Below are 15,262 nucleotides of genomic sequence, written 5' to 3' on the forward strand. Positions count from 1 at the left end.
GTGTTCACCAATAACAGTAGTTTTGGGTTAGGCCCCATCCCAACATGCCAATCATCACCTGCCTGCAAGCACGCTATCCAATGAAAGCAACCTTATGGATCACAGGCATAATAAAAATCGGTGAATAGTGGGTGCACAGTGATTAGTTCCTGAGGCAAGGCAGATAAACAAAATCAGAGTCACATTGAAGAGATTATTATGGCCAGTAAAAGAAGAATCAGTCACTATGTCATGCCTATTCTTAGAATAAAATATATTTATGAAATAATTTACTGAGAGAAATATAGACACTGCTATTGCTGACCCCATTCTGAGAATGCTAGCTGCCTTTCCAACTTTGGCTTCGATGCTTCCGGAGATGCCATCCAACAAACTTGCAGATGAGGAATGTCAGAGCTCATTAGCTGGATCAGCAATTCAGCAAAGGTAGTATCCATACTTCCCCAGTACAAGTTACAGTGTTCCGGTTTGTCTCAACCAATCAGTCACTTTTGCTGGTCAGTTTTTAAAATTGTAATGATATAAAATGCTTTTAAAATAAAAAGACTAAATAAACAAACTGAACAATACAATTGCAAGTATTAACTGATGCGTGCCCTTTGACCAGCTGCTGATCTACATATAAGCAGGACTCCCAGCTTTAGACAGAAACCGAGACAGAATAGTTATTAGGTTATCAGAGATCAAAATAACTTAGCTGCTAGAAATAATCCAAAAGTGTTTGTTCAGAATAGAGCTCTTTAAAGCAACTGTCAAGACCCCCCCCCAAAAAAAAACCTGTTGTCTGATATTTACCATGTCCTCCACTACGCTTATGTGTGAACCAAAACTAAAGGCTGATTAGGTGCGAGATAATGAAATACCTTATTCACTTCAATAAGGGAGAAAAACTTGTCAACTTGCTCGTTGAAACCGGTAGCTCGGATCTCACCCTGAAAAAATAAAATTCAAGTTAAAGGCGTTTTGAATCTTGCCAGAACGAAGATAGAAAACAGGCAAGAGACAGCAAGAGAAAGATCACGTAAAGTGTTTTTTTTACAATCCTGTGCACAACTACAGTGAACCTGCTGTACTGGTGGTTACCAAGGAATGCTTTGCAAGCCATCTTAAAATAAGCAAGCACCTTGAAGAATGGATTTGTGAGCTAGTGGCATTGTAAGGCAATGATAACCTCCACCAAAACATTACTATTGGCAGTTTTTTAAATGTGTGTTTTGGATCATTATCTTGCACATCAACTACAACAAACTCTTTGTATGAGTTATTTGGCTGCCTGGCTGACTTTACTGGCCCTGAATATTACAGATCACATGCAGGACAGTGACTATTTGACTTGGGAAAACGATTGTCAATAGGCCAGTTCCCAATTTATAAAAAACAATATGCCTCTAGTTAGTAATAAATCAGGATGATTAACTAATTAGCTGAAAAAAAAGCACGTGATGTGTGGGCTACAGTGTGCTTTGTACCTAATTTGATGACAAAGATGTCACTACTTGCAGTTGCTGCCCAGGCTCTGGGATGACTCATCCACCCCCTCTATACCCAGGGCAAGGAGAGCTAATTATTTGATAACAGATTTTTGTTCTCGCATCAGAGAAACAACATCTGCACATGAAAACATTTTAGTCACTTCGCTTTTCTATTGAGCGACCGAGAATAGAAAGCATGACGAGTCCTGTGCATCTGTAATGAGGTTAGGAGGGCAAACTTGAAATCGGGGAGAAAACAGGAAAAGAAGCTTGCAAAATTATTAGAGAAGGTTTAGGATACAAACTAGCGTCATTTATATTTTGTACATAGGACAGCTAAGTCTAAGTTATGGACGGGCTTTAATTACACATCCTGCTTTCAAAAAGCTGCATAGTACTGTCCAGCTTTCCAGGAAAGAAACGTGTGCAAAATAGCTGCAAAGAGAAGGAGCCATGAATATAAAAAGGATGATGGAATGTCAGGCAATCAACTATCAGCAATATATGCATAGCTACAATGATTTCCAGACATACCTATATTTAAAATAAAAGAGAGAAATTTAACTATATACTTATTTGTCATCAGTCAGTCTACTAGCATACTATTGTTCAGCTGGAATTTTTTTTTTTTTTAAGGTAGCTGTAGGGCTGCAACCAATAATTAGAGCTATAATAATAATAATAATCAATGAGAATAGTAGGGATGCACAGATACGGTTTGTTTTACCAATATTGGTGCCCCATGCCAGGCTTCCTAGCCAATCAGCAAGTCGGGCGGCATGTCAAGACCCGACTCCCAAACAGACTTATTTTGTCACTCTCATTAACACATTTTCATTCAGACCACGTCAACTCTTTTCTACCTTTAAGTCTCTACTATGTCCTCCACTGCCACCACCCACTAACTGCCCAGGACATTGCCATTCATTTTGTTTTTGAAATTGCCATTCCTTTCAAAAACAAAACAGAAACAATTCAGGATCACATCGCCACTGTCCAGTCATCCTCCACTATTAATGTACCAGACCCACCATCACACTTGTTACTTTTCTCTTTTGATCCTGTCACCACAGAGGAGGTTACAAAGCTTTTCTATGCCCCCTGGAACCTAGTCCCTCAGTACTACTTCGGACACCCTCTTACTCACATTTTCAATCTTTCACTCTACTGGCATCTTTCCCTCCCCTCTAAAGCATGCCCTGTTCACCCCAATAAACAAAAAACCCTCACTGGACCCTACCGACCTCAACAATCTCAGACCAATCTCCTTACTCCCATTCATTGCCAAACTTCTAGAACGCCTTATCTACAGCCGCCTGAGCCGCCACCTCGCTGATAACAACCTTCTCGACCCCTTACAGTCTGGCTTTCGCCCCCTACACTCCACTGAAACCGCCCACCTAAAAAACTCACGAATGACTTACTAACTGCTAAAAACAATGGCCACTACTCCTTACTCTTGCTATTAGACCTTTCTGCTGCTTTTGACACGGTTGATCACCTGCTCCTCCTCAAAAAACTCCATTCGCTTGGCCTACAAGACTCTGCTCTCTCATGGTTCTCCTCCTACCTAGCTAGGTGCTCCTTTAGTGCCGCCTACAAATCTAACTCCTACCCTCGTCTTCCTCTTTGTGGGGGTCCCCCAAGGCTCTGTCCATGGACCCCTTCTCTTCTCTATCTACACATCCTCTCTCTGTCAGTTAATACCCGGCATGGCTTTCAATACCATCTCTATGCCAATGACACTCAAATATATCTTTCTACTCCACAACTCACCCCCTCAGTGTCCTTGTGTGTCACTAATCTACTAACTGAGATATCGGTCTGGATGTCACAACACTTCTTAAACCTCAACCTTTCAAAAAATGAGCCTTACCTTACCATCTTGTCTTGAATTGTATTGATTGTAAGGTCTTCCTTATATTATAAAGCGCTGCGCAAACTGTTGGCACTATGTAAAGCCTGTATAATAATAATTCCCGGTTGGCTTGGAAGCTGGCTTCACTTGTAGCTAGGCAGCCTGGCTTCCTGCCCAATCAGGAAGCCGGAAGGTGGCTCATGATGTGCCGCCCAGCTTCCTGATTGGTTAGGAAGCCAGCCTGCCTAGCAACATGTGAAGACGGCTTCCTAGCCAATCAGGAAGCCGGAAGGTGGCTCATGATGTGCCGCCCAGCTTCCTGATTGGTTAGGAAGCCAGCCTGCCTAGCAACATGTGAAGACGGCTTCCTAGCCAATCAGGAAGCCGGAAGGTGGCTCATGATGTGCCGCCCAGCTTCCTGATTGGTTAGGAAGCCAGCCTGCCTAGCAACATGTGAAGACGGCTTCCTAGCCAATCAGGAAGCCGGGTCATATAATCTCACTATCAATTAGTTGGTTGGATCCCCTAGCTCTCTCTCCTCCACGGTGGGAGGAGGGCACAGCAAGCAGTGGGCGGGTGCAATAGCAAGGCTGCTATTGGCTATTGCAATTTGAAATGCAATATGGCTATTGCAATTTGCACCAGCACACTACCTGCTGTACTAACATTTAGCTGCCTGCCATCTGTGGAATCTTGCCACTGGCAACTGTTATTTCCTGGCTGAAGCTATTCAAGCGTCATGTGCTTACACTACAATAAAAAAAAATTTACAAAAAAAAAAAAAGGTGGATGGACACATGAAGTCATCCAACAAATATTTGAGGACTGGAGCCAGAATGTCCATCTATGAACAATATACCTCAAAAGGCAGACCATCTTGGTCCAGCTAACACCTGCTTCATGATACTTAGCTTGGAAGGAAATAGCTGCCTTGATAACATTCAGGCAGTGGAGGGTTATATATCCCCATAATCACCACAGGAACAGAGTAGAGTTTGGCATAAACAAAAACAAATCTGCCTTCCCAATCAATGACCGATCGGATACAGTCCCACATTACAGTTTTAGGAACCAAAAGTGATACACCTCTGGAATATGAAGTGTGGCAAGAATCACACATCCAAAGGAGCCACACCTCCGTAAAATAGACAGTGTCCCCCATCAGATGCGTCTCCTGAAGGCACACAATGCTAGCCATTACATTATTAAGAGTAGTAAGTATTTGCGTAAGTTCCAAAAGGGAAACCCATACCTCGAACATTCCAAGTTAAGATACTACATTGAGTAGCCACCACACTGCAGAAAACAAGAAATCATGAAGAGGCATACCCACAGTGGCCCCAAAACAAGTATGTATTGTGACAGGGCAAGAACAGTAACTGAACCCAAACAGCTGTATAAAAGGGAATGAGAAAACCACTAACAAAGAAAGTTTAAAATGGGCCATTACTTGCAAATGCTACAGGCATTTACAAGGGTAATTAAACACTGTAAGAGCCTGAAATGGAGGACACTTGAGACAAAAAGTAGGGGAACAACAAATCTTATAGCTACAGCTGATCAAAAATGAGCATACTGAAAAAAAACTGACTGGTATCAGAGACCAAAGCAGCTGAGGTGCATCAGGCTATCACACAAGGGCTAACAAGCTACTGCGTCACAAATAACACAGAGCACATCAGAGACCGGATGTTGGGGGCAGGTGTCAGGAGCTACGACGGGGGAAAGGACGGACCTTAGGGTTTAGATCACTTGTAGAAAACGCACTGTGTCTCTATCGCTCTACATTTAGCTCTTACCTGAAGCAGGGCTAAATGTAAAAAAAAAAAAAATCAACTGCCCGAGGCCCGGAACTGCATGTCCCGGGAGAAGGGAAAAAGATATTCCACACCCCTGCAACTACACCCAAACGACGAACAAAAAAGGCTGTGTCCTCCAATCAATGCTACAAATGTCCAAGGACCTGTAGCACACCTTACCGGACTTCCCATATGAAAAAATGGGTGCTCGCAATGACTACGGATGGCGCACTATCAAGTCAAATCGTTGTGTATAAATGTCACCAACACTCTGGAGTGCTGGTGACATTTATACACTCCAATCAATGCTGGGGCGGGGAATCTAATTTTAGAATGGGGCCACCCTGGCACAACACCCCGAAAAATCTCCTTTTCTTTTAGCATATATAAAACAAAGAAAATTTAATATATTGCAATTTAATGGTCCTTAGACGTGGTGGCTGCATTAGTCCCCCCCCCCATTTTTTTTTTTACCTGGTGATCGTGCCAGCAACACTTTTAATACAATGTTCTTAGCCTTTCCAGCTATCTGTGAACTTCAGAATACCCCCTTCTATACCAATGAGTAGTGAGGGGGGGGGTATTTTTTATTCCAAATCAGGAGAGCAGCCTAGGGTGATAACATTGCTACTTTACAGATGCAGTGAGATGCTCATTCACTAATGATTTTCAGGAAAGTTCTGGGGAGCCTTGTCTGAGGAGCACCAAAAAAAACCTTTGCAGAGAAGTTTACTTAAATCCTTGCAATGTATGCGAGTGTTTTTCTTTTTACTTTAACATATGTGGAGTTTTAAAGTGCCTCAAACGTGATCAAGTAGAGAAACCATTGTGGATAGTCACTTACACTCTCATCCACCATCTCAATAGAAAAAAGCTTCCCTTCCCCACGAGAGTTACTCCAAGTACGAATTTGACCTTTGTTGGTAACTCGAGCACGTATAGTCCACCTGGAAACAAAGCATGTATGTTAGAGTTCAGTCAGTAACAGCCACACAAAAGCTACTCAAACCTGTCAGAACTTAAAGTCAGCCATATAAAGATTATTATAAACAGAAGAATACAGTAGGGGAGGGGGGCGACTTGCTGGCATAAGGAGTTTAATGATGGGATAGAGCAGTGAATTTAAAAGCACAGCAATAAGTGTGCGGTACCACAGGAAGCTTTTACAGATTTTAGCACAGCCAACAAATCTAATCAATTGCTAGTAACCTGCAAAACACTCCCTTCTCTAAAGCACCACAGCCTGCGCTCTAGAAGAAAATCCAATATTCAAGACAAGGTTTACATTTAAACTACCACAGTGGAAATGGGCTAATGTGCAGATAATATGTGCTACATTAATGTTTTTGCTGGGAAATGAGTGGGCAGAGTAGGTCACATTATTCTGATTGCAAAATGGCTCGTTTGGGCAGAGGAAATGAAAGATATTCAGTCTAGAGAAAATTAACAAAGATGACCAGGCAGCAATCAAGGTTAAAGTTTTTTATTTAAGGCAAAAATCTATATGGAAAGTTCAGCACCCAGCGTCCATTCTTCTCAATCCTCAAAACCAATAACTAGTGCCATTTGTTTGTTTGCATTGAGCTACTGTAATCTGCACAACATCATTCTGTTATTTTAACATACATAAGAATGTAGATGTTTTTTCTGCTATAGTAAAAAGCCGCCCTGCAATACTACTGAATCACATAGATATAAGCTGCCACATTATAAGCCAACATCTTCAATGTAAATATTCAAACTCTTAAAAAGACCGTTTCAAGTTCTAAACAAAAAGGCAGCCAGATGTTGCCTGCAAAAGAAAAAAAGGTAGCATACTTGCGTCTCGGCCAGCCAGTGTCTCTTACTCCATTCATTCCAACACTGCAGCCTCTGCCAGTCTTTTCAGCATTTAAGACCGAGTGTTGGACGTCTGTGTACTTCGCCAGTGATGTGGCTCCTTCATCCGAACCCTACTTCAATGCTGTGTCCTGTAGTGAACTAGGGGTCAGAGGATAGAACCATACCATGTAGCAGGCAACTCCCAGGAAGTGCCAAATGCTGAAAACACTGGTGGTGGGTGCATTGCTGGAACGAAGGGAACGGAACGTAGGAGCCACCAGAGAGGGAAATAAAACTGTTTTTAACAGGACCTCTTCACATCAACGTGTTGCATTGCAGTGGGATTGGGAAAAGTCCTGTATGCTGAATATTTAGTATGGTTACCTGCATTTTTTTTACCTGCATTTTTTCATTGCTATTAATGCAATCATTTTGTCACAAACACAGCCTTAAAGTGACACTAAACTTTAATTATCAAGTACCCTAACTATTAACAAAAATGCATCTTATTTGTGTATCACTCGGCTGTAGATCCTCCAATCATCTCTGAATTCATGAGGACTCTGTCCTTCCTTTTGGATGGTGGCTACTTTTGTTCCCCCTGGTCCCTGTGTGTGTTGTAAAGTAGCCACCAATTCAAGCTCTCTCCTGTGGTGGGCCACAATCTCATGTTTAGTTTAGTCATTTATATTTAGATTGTAGTCCATCAAGGGAGCGAGCTTGGCAACACTTGCATTTCACTCGAGAGGTTTACTAATATGCAAGACCCAATAAAGCCAAAAGGAGGACACCAAAGGCAATCTCTTGCAATGCATCTGCATTCTGACATGCAAATAAGAGTGTGTTCCAGCAAATAAGAGTTTCCTGTGTGCCAAGTCATTCTTTCACCTGCATTGTTTTACAGTTCTGCTACTGAGCAACAGGATCAGAATTAGGCTGCCTAGTGAGAACACTAGCACCTGTAATTGCTTTTCTCTGCAGAATTTACACTGTGAAATGTGCTTCCCTCACAGATTTCAACATTTATAAATGGGTAACTTTTCACCTATTTTTATATAAAGAAATCATTTACCACACCATGCACTGCAATCCAAAGTCTTTATTTCCATGCTTCAAAACTGAAGTTCAATCTGCTTATGTTTTTGCATACCCCACCAGCATGTTAATGAAATTTTTACATAAAACCTATTCCCTTTTGATTACATATCTTATTTTAGGTATAGCAACATCACTGGGTTTTAGTGCTTCGCTATGCATTGCAAGCAGATCACTGATGGTTAAGGGGTCAGTAGGGTACTGTGTAAATAATCCTGAAAACATTACAAAACACCCTGTCTCAGTACTCGTCTCAGGGGGTGTCTGCCCTGAAGCAAGCAATAGGTTAACTCTTTGGAGGAGTTGTGCAGATATCAATCTGGAGCAGTGGGTATTCCTAGGTAGGCTGTATTTGAATGAAGAGCAATCTAGGTAATTCCCACATGTGATGCTGAGCCTCCATGATTCAAAGAACTGAAATCCAATGAATAAAAAAAAAAAAAAAGTGTGCCGGGGACTTAAGCTCGGAGAGGAAAGGACTAGATCAGTGGTTCTCAACCTTTCTAGGGCCAGGACCCCTTGGTAACATTTGCCAAGTTGTGGTGACCCCCAAAGGTAAAATTTAGGGATGGCGCGGCTGCTACAGCGACATCTGGAGGCGTGGCAGAAGAACTGACACTGCTGCGCTAGGAGAGAGCTGAGGAGGACCCTCACCTTGCACAGCGACCCACAGGTTGAGAACCACTGCTATAGGCAAAGACAGGACCGGGCTCTGCAGCTGGAACTAGAAGAATTGGATTTAAAGTGTGTGGCTATATAACGTATGAGGTACATACTCCGCAATACTGTCACTGATAGGGATGGGCTTGGGCGTGTTCGCAGCTCCACATGCCGAGCCCGCCAGGAAGCTGACAGCGCTAATCACAGGCACTGAGACATTTCCCAATCTCTGCAGCTGAGGACTGGGAAAATGGAAAGCATAGCTAGGAGTGTTTTACATATTTTTTTGCTTGAATATATACATATTGCACCCGCCCTCTGCTGCTGTCAATCACTAGAAGGGGACCTGATGGAGAACTTCAGGTCCCCCTCTGCTGACTGGCAGCAGAGGGCGGGTGCAATAGCTAGTTTGCTATTGGCTTTTGCAAAGTGAAATAGCCAATAGGAATCTAGATATGCATTCCTATGGTGGTTTTTTTTTCTGACTTACGGCGGCCCCCGATTGTGAAGTGTTTGTCTCCCGGCGGCCGAGAGCCACTAGGCGACCCCTGGCAAATCGTCATTCGACCCCCGAGGGGGTCCCGACCCACAGGTTGAGAACCACTGGACTAGATGATACTTGGTGTTCTCCATCCAGGAAATGAGGCGGGGTCTAGCTTCTAAAGCTGTCCATACACCTACAGATTATCTGCAGATTGAAAAAGTGCAACAGATCCCTTCATCTACGCTAAACTCTGTGGATGGAGGAATCTCCCACTGGGTCATGTTTCAGTATTTTGCTAGTCAGCGCCGCTGGCTGTCAAAATACCTAAACAATATGATTGGATGCAGGCATTGTTCAGTTGTTTTGACAGCCAGAGGTGCCGACTAGCAAGACACTGAAGCTTGGCCCAGTGGGAGATTCCTCCATACACACAGCTTAGCGTAGATGGCGGAATCTGTTGCACTTTTTCCATCTGACCATAGAAAATCTGCAGATAATCTATAGGTGTATGGCCAACTTAATGCGCACCAAGAAGCTTACAATGTGCACAGTAAAATGAGAGGAAGCAATTTCAGTACAGGAGACGAGCCTGTACAACTGTGCAAGACTGAAGGCAAGGCTGGAGTTCAGCTTTATAATAACAGGACAGGCGACTTGTAAAAAGTGGTGGTAAAAATACAACTTAACACGGCGAGCAAAAAATTATCCAATCAAATGTTAAAAAGGCTCCTAAATATCAAAATTGGGCTTTAAAACACTCATGAAAAGCGGACACTTCACTTACTTTGACTGGTATGGGTTTAGACTGGCAATTGGCACCACCTTTGCTTGAGATCCACCAGGTGTACTTACTATACTTCCCCCACCAAACAATTTAGATTTTCCTCTGTTCATGGAAGGAGGAGGAACTGTGGTAAGAGAAAAATCCATACAAATCTCTTAAGGAAGATGACTAAATAAAACACACACTTAAAGATGCAGAATTATTAGACACGTATAGGCGGATGTAAGTGACTGACTGCAGTGATCAGCCCCTAACTCAGAAACCACACAAGCTTTTAAGCCTCCATAATACAATGAAGTAAAAAATAACTATGGAACCCACAAGGCTCAGGAGGAATCGTGAAGATAAAATCAAGAGCCTTTAAAGCGTCTGGTCTGGAGGGAAGACTGAGCCCACATATCATGGTACAGTCCGCAATGCAGATATTACTAGACATGCCAAAATAGAGTGATGTGCCTTATGAGGCATCCCATTAACTTAACTCAGATCTGCTTAACACCATATACAGGAAAAAGGGTGATGTAATACTAACAAAGGGGCTCTAAATATATACCATGTCCACTATGATTCATCATACTTTTCATTCCAGAAGTCAGTTGAATAGAAAAACAAAACAAGGCATTATATCCTCATATATCTAACAAAGGAATGCTTAGAATTGCAGGCAAATATAAAATACAGATGAATACAAGGAAAATCAGAATTCTGAGAATCAAAATCCTTTGATAGGACCATGAATGCCACGATAAATCCAGAAATGGAATTCAAATATTAATTTACATATCTAATTAAGAAACCTTCTTACGAACTAGAATCTATTTACCACCATAAATGAAGTTTCTATAACTGGAGCTAAAAGTGCAGCTTCAGCCCAAACCTTTTTTTGTGTTCCGGTACACTGATGAAGGTTAAAATATCTATCATGTATCTATTGCTGTTGTAACCCTGCTGAAGAGGTTTTCCCTAACTTCCTGTCCCATTGACAGAGGCCACTGGTAACAGTGGTGACACACAGCAATATAAAAGTATATAAGGTATTCTTTTTTTCCCCTTTAAAAGCTGCCCAGACTTAACTGCCAAGTCGCTATTGGGATAATTTTCCTCAATTCCTGATCCAATGATGGTGGTCTCAGGGATAGGATATGACCACATGGAGAACCAGAGAGAAATAAAAAAAAATTGGCAGAGGTTCTAGCCTATCCCTGCTCTATCCATAACTTTTTATTATTATAGGCACACGTGTAAAATGTGGTCCATTTATTTTGAATAGGCTTTGAAAGTTCTGCAAAACACAGGCCCTGTTCACACATACATGTGACCTGCATTTCACAACACTGGATCAACGCAGGTCACCACAAGGACAAATGGAAAACAATTGCCCTGCTCATAGCACAACATGGATGTCACCGCAGGTCACTGTGGCAGGGGACTCTGAGTGTACCATTGTATACTCCACGTAAAGTTTAACAAAAATGTTACCAGTGACAGCTCCGGCAGTGTGTGACACAACGCACACTGCCAGAGCTCCCAAAACGAACTGGCGCATTCCCCAAAACACATTGGCGGGAATTTATCAAAACTGGAGCAGACACAATCTGGAGCAGCTGTGCACGTGTTATACATATTTCCATGTGTGGCAGTGCATTTTTTTTGGTTTAGTTAAACAGCAGCCAACTATTTAACCCTTTCAGGGCCACGGACGTACCTAGTACATCATTGGCAGCATGGCCCTGTAAACGGACTGGCTATCGTGACTCTGTTTACCTTTGTAAAGCTGGCTTTACAATAGAAGCGATTCCGGTGGCTCCGCTGCAGGGGGATCGCTTCTAAGGGGCCAGTAAATATCGTGTAACATAAAAAATTTGAAACTGCCACCATTTTAATCTACAGGCTGTTGGCTTTCAGAAAATATATAATGTTTTAGGGGTTTGAAGCAAATGAACCACTTGAATGTGCACAGTAAAAAAAAAAAACTAAAACAAAACTAAAAAACAAAAACAAAAAAAAAAACAGTGGCCTTTATTCCATAAAACAAAGTCAAGTAATTATTGGCAAGCATCAGATGCAATTTTAATCATTTATAGTAGGTGCAATGAGTTAATCTCCATCACAGTCGTTTAAAGTCCTGTTAGAACTTCTTTATCACCGCTCAAAATCAAGGGTTGAGAATTAATACTAAGAAACAATACAAGTTTAGCACTATAGCACTAAATGCCATTAGGTCACTCACCTGAGTTCTGAACTGGTTTACTGTGTACAGGCGCTGGTGCAGGAACTGGAGCCGAAGCTGCTGGCGTTGCTGCTGGCGTACCTGGAAAACAGTGTATATCTGAAGCCAAACCATTTGAATGATAGGAAAACAAATCTTGGGAGAGTCTTGGTACCACATCTCTGAAAATTATGCAGGATTCAAACAAGAACCAATATGTTCAACTCTTATTGTACCAAACAAATGTTAATAAAATATGTTAATTGTTACATTTTGAATGAATATTTATAAAAAAAATAAATAAAAGCCCAAAACCCACAGTCTCATTCCATTAAAATAATTCTAAAACAGAAAATGGTGCTGACCTCAATCTACCAATGCAACAGCTACATTAAAACATTATTTTTGTCACTGGGGCATACATATTATATACATACTTGAGGGGCCTGTTTAAAGGATATTAAAAGCCTAAACTTTTTAGTTTTGTACAAAGAACCTTACTGGATGTTACTGGAAGTCAGTAGATCTGTCCTATGTTATCATCGTCTTCAGCCAAAGCCATGAATAACCCCCTACCCCAAAACCCATTATTCAAAACGGTAAACACCAAAGCCTCTACTGCACCCTGAATGACAGGCATTTTAGAGATAAATGAACGCAAGTACGGCAGAGTTGGGCAGAAGTTGAGGCCCCATGTACAGCCTCAGCTTAGACTCTAAATGGGCTCCACAGAGAATGGTTCCTGCAATGCTGGTACCTTCAAAACATTTAGTCTAGGTTGGTTTCACTTTAATTATTCTCCACCCATGTTAAGAGCTGCAAAAGCCATGTTGTATTCAGTCCCATGCCCTCCAAAACAACACAGCAGACAAAGTGCAGGAAGAAAAAACTCCTATTGCCTCATTCAAGCGAAAAATGTGGCTGCTGTGATCATGCAAATTTCATATAAAGGATTCAAAGTGTTTAGCACACGTCTAAATTCAAAGAATACTTCATAGATTTCTCCGACTTTTACCAAACGCGTGGCTACTTTAAGCTTGGGTGTTTACCATTTTTCTCTTGATAGTCCTATTAAGTCATTTGATGTTATATATGCTGAAAGTGAAGGTGACTTATATTCAGAACTGACTGTGTAAACAACACGTCAGCAAGCAACGTCATGTTCCATTCTAAAAAGCTGATATATGAAATGTTGCATTCCTCGAACACGTCTCCTGCTAGCAGATGGCTGAGAACAACAGATGCAATAATACGCAGACAGCACAATCACGGATGAGTTATTGTGGGGTTTAGAATCAATACATAAGAACGTCCGTAAAAGTGCCAGAAAAGGTAGTGGGAATACTACCGGTAAACACAACTCACGGCATAAAGCCGACTATTCTATCTAACTTGTAAAAGCTTAATAAAACAAATCATTTTCTGAACAGGTGGCAATTCTATTGAGTCACTACAGCCTTGTAAGTGGGTAGTTATATTTTTGCAAAAAGAACAGATTTAGATGAAAGATAAAAAAGCTTCTCCATGGATCTATGTATTTAAATAACATTAATAGGACAGGGTTAGGCAATCCAACTCTATAAACTCCCTTGAAGAACCTACGCACTTCCAGCAATATTCATGAAGACAGAGAAAACACTTGGAAAGATATGGTTTGTTCTATGCAATGGATCTTTCATATCAAAAAGAATTAATAATACTTCCTTAAGCTAGTCATACACAGCTCAGATTTTCACCAATCCCTGACAAAGCACAAGAGCTGGGTGGGGGAAAAAAAAAAAAAGGTTGACTGAACAGCAATCAATCAGATGCAGTCACTGTCCTGGTATTTTGGCAACTGCAGGTGCTAGCTGTCTGAATAGCCTGCAGGGGAGATTCGTCCATCCACAGGTGGAAACTTAATGAGGGGGATTTATCAAAACTGGAGCAGACAAAAGCTGGAGCAATTGCCCATGGCAACCAATCAGCATCTCTCTTCAGTTTGCTCAGGTAAGATTTAAAAATGAGACGGAGAAGGTGATTGGTTGCAGTGCAAATCTGCTCCAGATTTTGTCTGCTCCAGTTTTGATAAATTCCCCCCCAATGTATATAGCCAGCTTTGGAAATATGGGCAACAGACACCTTCATGAATCAGACATTTCAAATGGAAAGTTTATAACTATGCAAACTATATATGTAAAGGCATCTTATAATAGAGCAGGAAGGCCAAGACCCTTTGTTAAGTTTTTATTGTTGTCTGTACCCCCACTGGGTAGACTTGCTCGCTCCTTTATTTGTACTCTGACCTTTGTTAGAGATAGAAAGTGAGGAAATCCAAATTTCAAGTTGCCGTCAGAACAATAATGGCTAGCTCATACCACAAACAGTGCGCCTGCGTTTCGGTGCCGTCAGAAAAAAGAGAATGCAGCATTTGTTTGTGACGGCACCAGAGCGAAACGCAGGCATTGATGTGCACCCACAATTTTGCATCTGGAGATCTTTTAAAGTTAGCTCAATGAGCTCTACCAATGAAAAAGCACTTGCATTCAGGGGCGTGGCGGTGCATTGAAGTCAATGGCACCACAGCCTCGCCCCCCGCCTGAAGTGCGATCGCCCACAACCGGATCATGGGCACATTAATGCCTGCTTTCCAGTCCAGTGCGATCTGCAAAAATGCTGCAAGCACTATTTTTGCAGATCGCACTGGACTAGAACGCAGACACCAACACCAGCCTGTGTTCCGGGTGTGGGCGGGGGGCGTGGCTGCGGTGCCATTGACTTCAATACAACCCCATCCCCCCTCCCACCCCTGAACGCAGGGAGCTGGCTGACTTGTGTTCCAGTGCGTTCTAGAGGCCAGACACTCTGGAACGCAGACACTGGTGTGAATCAGCCCTCTCTTGGCTGTCTCATCTCTCCCATTTACATCTGCTGTCTCTCTTCTCCCCTGTCTTTCTTCTCTCTCTCTCCCCTGTCTTTCTTCTCTCTCTCTCGTCTTTCTTCTCTCTCTCTCTCGTCTTTCTTCTCTCTCTCTCTCGTCTTTCTTCTCTCTCTCTCTCGTCTTTCTTCTCTCTCTCTCTCGTCTTTCTTCTCTCTCTCTC

General features: G+C 42.1%; 1 protein-coding gene across 2 annotated transcripts in view; it reads right to left on the minus strand.

The window, feature by feature from the left end:
* Positions 1 to 15,262, minus strand: part of RPA1 (replication protein A1) — a 51,239-nt gene that overhangs the window by 18,713 nt on the left and 17,264 nt on the right. Inside the window, exons 6-9 of one of the 2 annotated variants that reach the window (XM_018557657.1) lie at positions 12,204 to 12,272; positions 9,974 to 10,097; positions 5,974 to 6,076; positions 864 to 932 (exon numbers count right to left, since the gene is read on the minus strand). In XM_018557657.1, the coding sequence (XP_018413159.1) occupies positions 864 to 932; positions 5,974 to 6,076; positions 9,974 to 10,097; positions 12,204 to 12,272 (365 nt within the window). Of the gene's footprint in view, positions 1 to 863; positions 933 to 5,973; positions 6,077 to 9,973; positions 10,098 to 12,203; positions 12,285 to 15,262 lie in introns of both variants that reach the window. The other variant, XM_018557656.1, reaches the window with a different exon arrangement.

The sequence above is a fragment of the Nanorana parkeri genome, unplaced genomic scaffold (assembly GCF_000935625.1).
Source record: "Nanorana parkeri isolate BGI_ZX_2015 unplaced genomic scaffold, ASM93562v1 scaffold294, whole genome shotgun sequence".
Classification (NCBI taxonomy): Eukaryota; Metazoa; Chordata; class Amphibia; order Anura; family Dicroglossidae; genus Nanorana; species Nanorana parkeri.